Genomic DNA, 9,272 nt, shown 5'->3' on the forward strand with positions numbered 1-9,272 from the left:
TTCCGCAACAACCAACCGTTAGCGGTTTCCTAGGTTTTGTTACGTTTTCTCTATTCTAACAGGCCGAAATGCCTTTCCTTGGGCTTATTTCCTGGCAACAAGAGATTTAAGTTAAAATAGGCAGGTAGTTAGTGCCATCTCTTTTGCCGTCATCCAGACAATAAGTTCAAAAGAGGTTCTGCAGCTGGTGAGAGTTAGTGTGAGGCTTTGGATTGGGACTCAGGAGATCCAGGTTCTAGTCTTCAGTTGACCGTGAAGCTTACTGGGTGACTTGGGGCCATTCATTGACTGTCAGCCTAACCTACCTTTACTGTGAGAGTAAAGTGGAGGGGAAGGTCATGGACACAGGTGTGGATTCCTTGAAAAGAAAAAAGGCAGGATATCGCTATAATAAAAGAAGTTCATAAATGTGAATAAATAATGCAATTCAGAATAGCTATTTTAGGCTATTATTTAGGCTTTTATACGAACATATTTTTGCATTGTTTTATATTGCAGAAAAGTGGGAAATCTTTATCTTAATGATTTGATGAAGATTTGAATACTTGGAAATTTGGGCAAACTAGAAGTGCTGTTTGAACAGGGATAAACTGATGAGGGACATCATGGGAGAGAAAGTGTGAAACATATGATATGGATCTGGTTATGAGGTTCTTAATAAACAAATGTCAGATGTGTGTACTTTCCAGGTGGAAAGGTAAACTGGTCATCTTAGGATAGCTTCCAATGTGGCAAAGAAGGAGCAACACTTCATGTGTTGCTTTTCATGCTTTTGGGATAGCACTTGTATGAGGTGTGTGTGTGTGTATGTGTGTGTGAGTGAAGATGATATAATTGTCTTGAATGATTGTATTGCAAAATAAAAAAGTTATTGAAAAAGTTGTTAAACAAGGTAATTAAAACAGCAACAGAATTGCAATATACCAACATGGTGAAAAGCTAGGAAGCAGGCCACAGCTTGTTCTATTAAAGCAAATAGCTTCTTTTTTTTTAAAAAAAATAAATATAAAGTATCTTATCCTCTCTTCTCTTTACCTTTTCTTTCCTCCCAACATGTCCCTGATCTAAAGGGCCCCTTCACATGATAGGAGGAGATTTAGATCATTGACCAACTGCAGCAGAAGCTGGGTAGCTGGGAGGGGAACGGCAAGAAAACTTTAATTCCTTCTCTCTATGCACGTACTTTCTCTTCTGTCCCACCCTTTCCCTTTGCTCCAGGAAGAGTCATGGAATCGTAGTACCATAGCATGCCTGCTGTGTTTTCTATAAAATATGTATGGGCTGGGCCACACAGGGCTTCCTCACCACAGCCATTTCACAGACACGCACCAGTGAAAGCACAGGTCTTATAGCTGTTCTCACCCATTTGTTAATTCACCCGATTGCTAAACACAGTGAGGTTGATGCACTTGTATCTGCAAATGCTACATGGCGATCCATCAAGCTAGCATATCGAGATACATTTGCTAAGCTGTGAAGGCGCTGGCCTGCAACTAGACGGGTGGAAGTGGAGCAGGAGGTTTGACTCAATGGCCTTACAGACCCCTTCCAACTCTACTCCTGTGCTATTCATTTGGTTGAAGGCTTCAGTGGAGTGATCCACATTACGGCTTGCTTTTTTGAGGTACCCTTGTGTTATATCTTGGAGGACTATTTGAATGGGATATTGAAATGCTCTTTTGCCTACCTTGGAAAAATAAGGATTTGTTTTTGTACTAATTGTAAATTTTCAAAAGAAAGGTAAGAGAGTTTTCTTTTTCCTCTGATGTGTGTGGGATCAGTTCATTCCATTGGATTAAGCAGGCTGGGAGATGACTAGAGCACAGGTGGAGAAAAACTCATACCGAATCTGACCGAACACTTCTTAGAGCTCATCACTGAGTCTATGCTGTGGCAGTGAGGGTGGTGAAGAAGGAATTCTGCTCAGCTTCCATTGCATCCTCACAGTGCTGTCCTGTGGAGCTTTTCTGGGTGGTGCAGGGCCTATTACATTCTGGGCCTAAGTGAGATCCTACTGTAATGACTTTGCCCAGCACTTCAGGGATAAAGTCTTTCAGATAAACCATAAATTGAACTCCACAGTTGATATGGTCCTTGAATGGGAGCTGCCCAAGCACTCAAAGTTCATCTTTGTTCGACGGGTTTCAATTATTGCAGCCTGAAGATGTGGATGAGGCATTTGGACAAGTCCCTGCCACCACTTGTTTCCTTGACCCTTGCCCTTCATGGCTGCTCATCAAAGCCAAGGTTGGAATTTGTACTTGAATTCAGGAAGTTGTCAATGTCTCTCTGAGGGAGGGTCAGGTTGTGGCTTCCTTGAAGGAGGTGGTGATCAGGCCCATCCTGAAGAAGGCAAACCTGGACCCGGAGATTGCCACCAATTATAGATCAGTGGCTACTATCCATTCTTGAGCAAGGTGTTTGAGTGGGTGGTGGCTGGACAACTCCAGGCTCTCTTGGAGAAAACTGACCATCTGAACCCATTCCAGTGTGGTTTCAGGCCTGGTTTTGGGACTGAAACTGCCTTGGGTGCCCTGTGTTGGAAGAGGGACAGGAGGAGTACATCCCTATTGGTTGTCCTGGACCTATCAGTGGCTTTTGATACTATCAACCATGGTACACCTCTGGATAGGCTGGTTAGTTGGGGATTGGAGGCACCTAAGTATCTGAAGGAGCATCTTCTTCCTTATACACCTGTCTGTGCCCTAAGATCTGGATCTGAGGTCCTTCTTCAGGAGCCCTCCTTGGAGGCAACCAGAAGAGTGGCTCCTTGGAGAAGGGCCCTGGATCTGGAACCTGTTCCAAGAGAGGTGCTCCTGGCACTGACCCTTTATTCATTTTGGAGCCAGGCCAACCCCTTTTTAGTTTCCCTGTATTTTAAGAATTAATTGTCACTTCAACATTGGCTTTATTCAATCTATATTCTATTGTGTGTTGCCACTATTGTTTTATTTCTCTGTCCTGAGACTTTTGAAAAGGATGCGATAAAAATGCTCCAAAATAAATAAATAAATGGCTCTACCTCCTTTCTCTTGGTGCAGTTGAAATACATTTTGCTTTTCACCATGTTCACATGTCAGAGTTCTGGTGCTTTCACTGATTCCAGGATTCCTGTTTTATTCTAGTCTGGACTGGGAAATTTGGGAGAGGCATGCTCTATCTGGGAGGATACAGTTGTTAACTGTCTTTGTCGCCTGCCTAGATAGGAATTCTTAATTACTTGTGAATACCCTCCCATCTTCCATAGGAATAGGAATGCATGGGTAGTAAGCAATTCAATTTTTCCTCTTTTTTTTTTTTGAAAAGTAAAAGCAATAACTGTTTGGTATTTGTATGCTTTTAGATAGAATCAAAGCTGGAACAGTATTGACTGATCAACAACTGATGATGCTTGCAAAGAAGATGGGTAAAGACTGGAAAGTAATTGGGATTCAGTGTCTTAAGTTATCCATTGAAGAAATTGAGCAGATTGCAGCAAAGGAAGAAGATGTTAATATGTATAAATGCATGATGTTACGGAAATGGAGGGACTCTGTACAGAATAATGGAACTGCACAAAGCTTATATGAGTGTCTAAAATGTGAAGCATCCCATGAAGTGCTAGAAATCTTAAAAGGTAAATATCATCTCTTTACATTTTCTTTCTCCATGATGTTTCCAGAACTTGAGGTAAAACAGATATTTTAAGTGTGGCAGTGTGTCTTCAGAGTGCTTTCGCTATCCTGCAAATACTTACCGTGCTTTGATGGCCTGGTTCAAGCCTTAAAAAAATATATCTGTAAGTTTCCAACATGTTAAAGAGAAGGAGGTTTGAGTGATCTTCCGTTATTTACTGTTGAGCTTCAGCATACACATCCCCAGTGTCTATAGAGCAGTTTTGCTGTTGTCGGAAGTGAGTTTCTATCAGTTTAGAGGACCTGTGTAGCTTATCATCCATCCTCCCACCCACCCCATATGGGATCTTACATCACTTTGAAAGTATGGGACTTGCAACCACACCGCCACTTCCTTCATTATGCATGGATGTAAAAAGGCTGAGACTGCATAGAAAGAAGTCAAGTTGCATCACATTTCCATGTGTGCATTAAAAAACAGCCAGTCTTCAATCCCTGGTTTCTGAATGTCTGTGGCTGTAATTTATGTTTCCTGCCACTCCTACTTGTAGCCATTTAAGAGGCTCTCATTTTCTTTCCTTCTTTCACCTTGCAGTGACTGTAGTTGTTGCCAACTGGTACAGTCACCGGGAAAGCTTCTCCCTCATGTAACCTTCTTATGCTATGAGAAGTGGGATTTGTGTTCTGTTGTGATTGCTGCAATGGAATTCTGGAGATATGCTGAAGACACTGGTGTTTGCTTCAGCATTAAAGCTCTACCTGGTTAAGGACTAATATTGTGGAAGATCTGGATGGTTATTTCAAATCAGTATCTGATTTTCTCACCAGTTTTCATTCTCTTCTTCTGTAGTACTGCTCTTTCCCCCTACCTTTTCTTTGGCTTTCTAAGCCTGCTGCTTCTATCTCCTTTTCCTTAGGCTTCTTTTGCACTGTGCAGTAGCCGGAGCACCTTCCGTCTGTCCCACCCCTCTGTGGCATCCAAGTTCTTCTGCCAATCATGTCTGGAGGCTTCCCGGCTACTCCAACATTCAGCCATTATGAGATAAAGGGAGAGGAAAGACACTTTTATGGATATGAATCTATCATTATTTACCTTATTCAGGACAGATAAAAGGAAGTACTTCCTCATACAGCACATAGAATTCACTTCCATGAAATAATTTGACAGCTTTAAGGGGGGATTGGACACATTCATGGAGGAGAAGTTCATCAGTGGCTATTAGTCTTGATAGCTAATGCTGTCGAGCTGCCTCCACTGTCAGAGGCAGTGTGTCTGCAGACACAAGGTGCAAGGGGCCGTTGCACTCACGTCCCGCTTGTGTGATCCTGTGGGCACTCTGTGAACAGGATGCCGAACTAGATGGAGCCTTGTTCTGGTCCAGTACAGCTGTTCTTGTGTCCGTATGTTTAAAACTGAAAGTTATCACAACCATTAAAAAACAGAAAACCCCTAAATCCAAAATAAAGGGCCAAATGAGATGGAATGCAGTTATACCTATTTCCATCTAATTTTAGAACAGCTATCGCAAATAACAAAGTTTGATATTTGCTCTGAGCACCCAAAAACATATGCTCTTTCTCTAAATTCTGCTATCTCGGGCCTTTTGTTTCACTATCCATTCATTGAGGGGACTGGACTTTTTCAATTTCCCAAGCTTGTGTTCAAATGTGCTACTTGCAAAGCTGTACTTGTATTTTTGTACTTTCACCTATGGGAGAAAAGTACATTTTCAGTAGGTTTTTTATGTTTTGTATTTTTCTATGACTAAATTTGCATAACATGCTGGAAAGTTTAAATCTGTGTAATCCATGAAACTTAGGAAAAGCCAGTCTACTGCAAACTCCATGGATCAGATTCATAGAAATCCAAGCCCATTTGAATCTGTTGTATTTTTTCAACTTCCCTAATTCCCATATTTGACAGTGAGACACATTTGCTTAGGATTGCACCCTTAGTCAGTCAATGTATTTGTCACAGGCTGAGCCAAGAAAAAAATCACATACATTATGAAAGTAAAACAGAAAGAAACAGGGTGATTTCTATAACACAGGGTGATTTCTATAATAAAATTGTCTTGGCAATTACCTTGACCTATAGCCTCCATGATTTTAAAACTCACAGTCATCACAGTGATAGGTTTAGACTATTTAGACTAGTAATACATTTAGGAACAATCCTATGTCCCTGTATCTTGTCTGAGAGGCTGCAGATTTTTCAGACTGCCAAATCCAAGGTCAGATAAGAGTTTGGCCCTCCATTCCCTGTTTCCTCACAGCCAGCATGGAAATGGGTTATACTCTGGGCAGGTGGAATCTGTGGAATTTCCTCCATTTGGCTCCTGGGACTCCAGTTCTCCTTGCACTGTGTATGCACGTGGGCATCTGATTGGAAGCAAGGTCTAGTGGCGCTCTGCTTCCAGACATGCACTTTGCAGAAATAGTTATGGAATTTACATATTTTGCTCAAAGAGTAATCTACTTTGTGTACTAGTGTTCTTGAGCATTTGAAGACTTTTTTTCATCTCTGCTCACTTTTTGTCCAGGATCAAGTGCGGCAAAAAGTCCAATGACTACAAGAGAGCTGAATTCTGGCTTGATGTTCACATCCTTAAGTGCAACAAAAGAACAGTATCAGATCTTAGTCTGGAAGAAGATCTTAGTCTTCCTGATATTAAAAAAGCTCTTACAAAGTAGTGAAATTTGCACACAAATTAAAAAGCAAGAGAGCCAATAGACAACTTTCCTTGCCTTACCTTTCTAATACATTCAGTGGGGTTAGTTGTCCTCGTGTCCCACATGCACCTGAATTTCTTCTTATGATTTTGTATTTATTATATTTTTAGATGACCATATGAATGGAGTATTTATTTGCAAACTCATAAGATTGGAATCGGAGCTCAATGTACCATCCACTTCAAGTTTTAAATAAATAACTCTCTCTCTCTCTCTCTCTCTCTCCTCTCTCTCTCTCTCTCTCTCTCTCTCTCTCTCTCTCTCTCTCTGCCCCAGGTTTTTTAGAACAGAGATGAGTTCATGAGGAAGAAACTTGGAAAAATTAGGACTATTCTTCAGTGTACATTTTCCAAATGATTGAAAAGGGATTTTGTTATGAATCGCTAAAGTTTTAAAAATCTGAAAAGTCGCTATGAAGAGAAAATTATACATTCATCATGGAAACTTCACTTTGGGAAAGAAGGGAAGCAAATGCAGCTGTGGATTCATGTACATGCTTGGTATCTATGGCTTCCAAAGATGCTTAGTAATATCCCACAGTTTACACATCAACTGTTTCTGTAAGGAGAATCCATATTTTCCTTCCATGTTCTCAGGTCTTGGTGTATATTGCTTGGATTAGCAAGGATCTGCACTCACTGCTTTTGGTTTTCTCATCCATACCAGAGTCATAAACCAGACTCACAATTGTGAAGCTGCTATTCTGCTTTTTGTGTATGAAGATGCAAATAGTGTTCTCTCTTCTTTCCCTGCAGATATTTACACACAGTATGGTTTTTTATACTCTTCCTACACAGCATCTCTTTTTACAATCCCTTGCCAAAGACAATGGGAAGAAATCCCAAGCTTTCACTTAGAAATGGTGTTTGCATTGCTTTGGGCCTTGTTGAGATCATCCAGCAGTTTTCAAACTGTGAACCAACAGCCCTGGCATTCCTTGGGAACTTTTCCTTGGACATAATAGTGGTGATGACAGAGACCTTTTATGACAGATACAGCATTTTTCCAGATGAGGCTGTTTAACCCAATAGCACTGCTTCTGGATTTGTTGCAGAATTGAGATCAGAACTCTACATGAACTTATTTGCCTTTTCTGATCTTCCATTACATATTTTCTGTTACATAACCTCTAGTAGACTGAAGTATAGTGGAATGACACAGCTACATTGGTGCGCTTGTATGTGTTACACAGTACCAAAATGGTGGATTCCCCCCGGTCTAATTGCCCCAGCAAATTGCTCTAAAAAGAAGTGAAACCACACAGGGACATTGTTTAATGCACCTGTAAACAGCTGTGAGTGAGGAATGGCACATGCACAAGAAAAGCCTCATCTGGAAAAGCTGATGACCACCATGACTAGTCTTCTGCATTACGCAACAGCAGGAAAATTCCAAGATATTCTTAAGTATCCTATCTTTATGGGCAGTGGGGTAAGTCTTGACAAAAGACTATCTAGTGCCTTCCTTCCCCATAAAGTATATTCCAAATTCTACAAGAAAAACTTGTTTCCAATTATGCATAATACAGTATTGGGCTATCTTAAATTGTAGAATTTTGTCTTAATCGTCATGAAGGACTCTGGTGATAAGGTGCAGTGCAGATCATAGAAAATCCACTGGAAATAGTCAATCATCATTCTTGCTTTTCAGTTTTGTTTTGTTTTGTTTTGTTTTGTTTTGTTTTATAAGACATGGCTCACACACTTTACAGCTCACATTTAGCTAGTTAGAAGAGCTAAAAATTTCTATTTTTTATAGCTAAGATATTCAGAAACCTGAGCATTCCACATTCAGTACCACATTTTGCACTGTTCATGCTTTTGTGAAATTACGGTATATGTGCAGCCTTGACACTGACCATTTCTAAGAACTTTCTAATAATATCAGATAAAATCGAAAGTTAATTAATCCCCTCCGGGAAGCAGCAATGTGAATTTTATGTAGATTAAAAAACACTAATTTTAGAGGTTTTTCACAGTGTCAGTAAACATGGAGACAGAGGTGATCCAGTAGACAATTTTTACCTAGACTTCCAAAAGGCTTTTGACAGTTTGTCTCCAAAACTGGAGAGCCAGTGTTGTGTAGTGGTTAAGAGCATGGGACTGGACTTCAGGTGATTTGGGTTCTAGTCCCTGCTCAGCCATGGAGCCAACTGGGTGACTTTGGGCCAGTCACAGTCTCTCAGCCCAACCTACCTCACAGGGTTGTTGTTGTGGGGATAAGATGGAGGAGGAGAATGATGTAAGCTGCCTTGAGCCCTTTGTAGGAAAAAGGCAGGATATAAATCAATCAATCAATCAATCAATCAATCAATCATAAAAAGTCCTGAGTAGCTGTGGAATAATAGGAGGTCCTTTTATGGATAATGGTTAAAGAACAGAAAATAAAGAGTTAGGAATAAATAGTAAATTCTTGCAATGGAGATATGTAAACAGGTTAGTCCCTCAGGGATTTGTATGTAATATTCATTTAAAAAAACAACTTCAGGCTTAACCTAATGGGATCTGAGCTAGCAGAGACTGGCCAAGAAAGGGATCTTGGGGTTGTGTTGGTCAGCAAAATAAAAAGGTTATGTGAAAAAAGGAAAACTCCATGTTAGGGATAATTAGGGAAGGAATTGAAAATAAAATTGTCAAGTCCATCCTCCTCTTGTAGAATCTTTGGGATAACTTCACTTAGAGTACTGTATACAGTTCTCTGTGTCTTACCTGAAAAAGAGGACATTACTGCATTGGAAAAAGTGCAGAAAAGGGCAACCAAAATTAATCATATCATCTTTCTGAACAGAAATGGTCACAACATCTGGATTTTTTTGTAGCTTAGAGAAAAGGTGAGATAGGGGAGACATGATAAGAGATGTGCAAAACTATTCATAGTATGGAAAAAGTGGATAGTTCTCCCTCTTGCAATACTAGAACCTGGGGT

The 9,272-nt window shown here is 40.4% G+C and overlaps 1 protein-coding gene across 2 annotated transcripts in view; it reads left to right on the plus strand.

Annotated features, from left to right (window-relative positions):
- Window positions 1-8,411, plus strand: part of LOC123025651 — a 29,043-nt gene extending 20,632 nt beyond the window's left edge. For both annotated transcript variants that reach the window (XM_044434592.1, XM_044434593.1), the window contains 2 exons: window positions 3,344-3,616; window positions 6,624-8,411. In XM_044434592.1, coding sequence (XP_044290527.1) covers window positions 3,344-3,616; window positions 6,624-6,643 — 293 coding nt within the window. In that variant the 3' untranslated portion in view covers window positions 6,644-8,411. The remainder of the gene's footprint in view (window positions 1-3,343; window positions 3,617-6,623) is intronic.
- The last annotated feature ends 861 nt before the right edge of the window (window positions 8,412-9,272 follow it).

Source organism: Varanus komodoensis, unplaced genomic scaffold (genome assembly GCF_004798865.1).
Source record: "Varanus komodoensis strain SLA01 unplaced genomic scaffold, ASM479886v1 scaffold28, whole genome shotgun sequence".
NCBI classification, from domain to species: domain Eukaryota; kingdom Metazoa; phylum Chordata; class Lepidosauria; order Squamata; family Varanidae; genus Varanus; species Varanus komodoensis.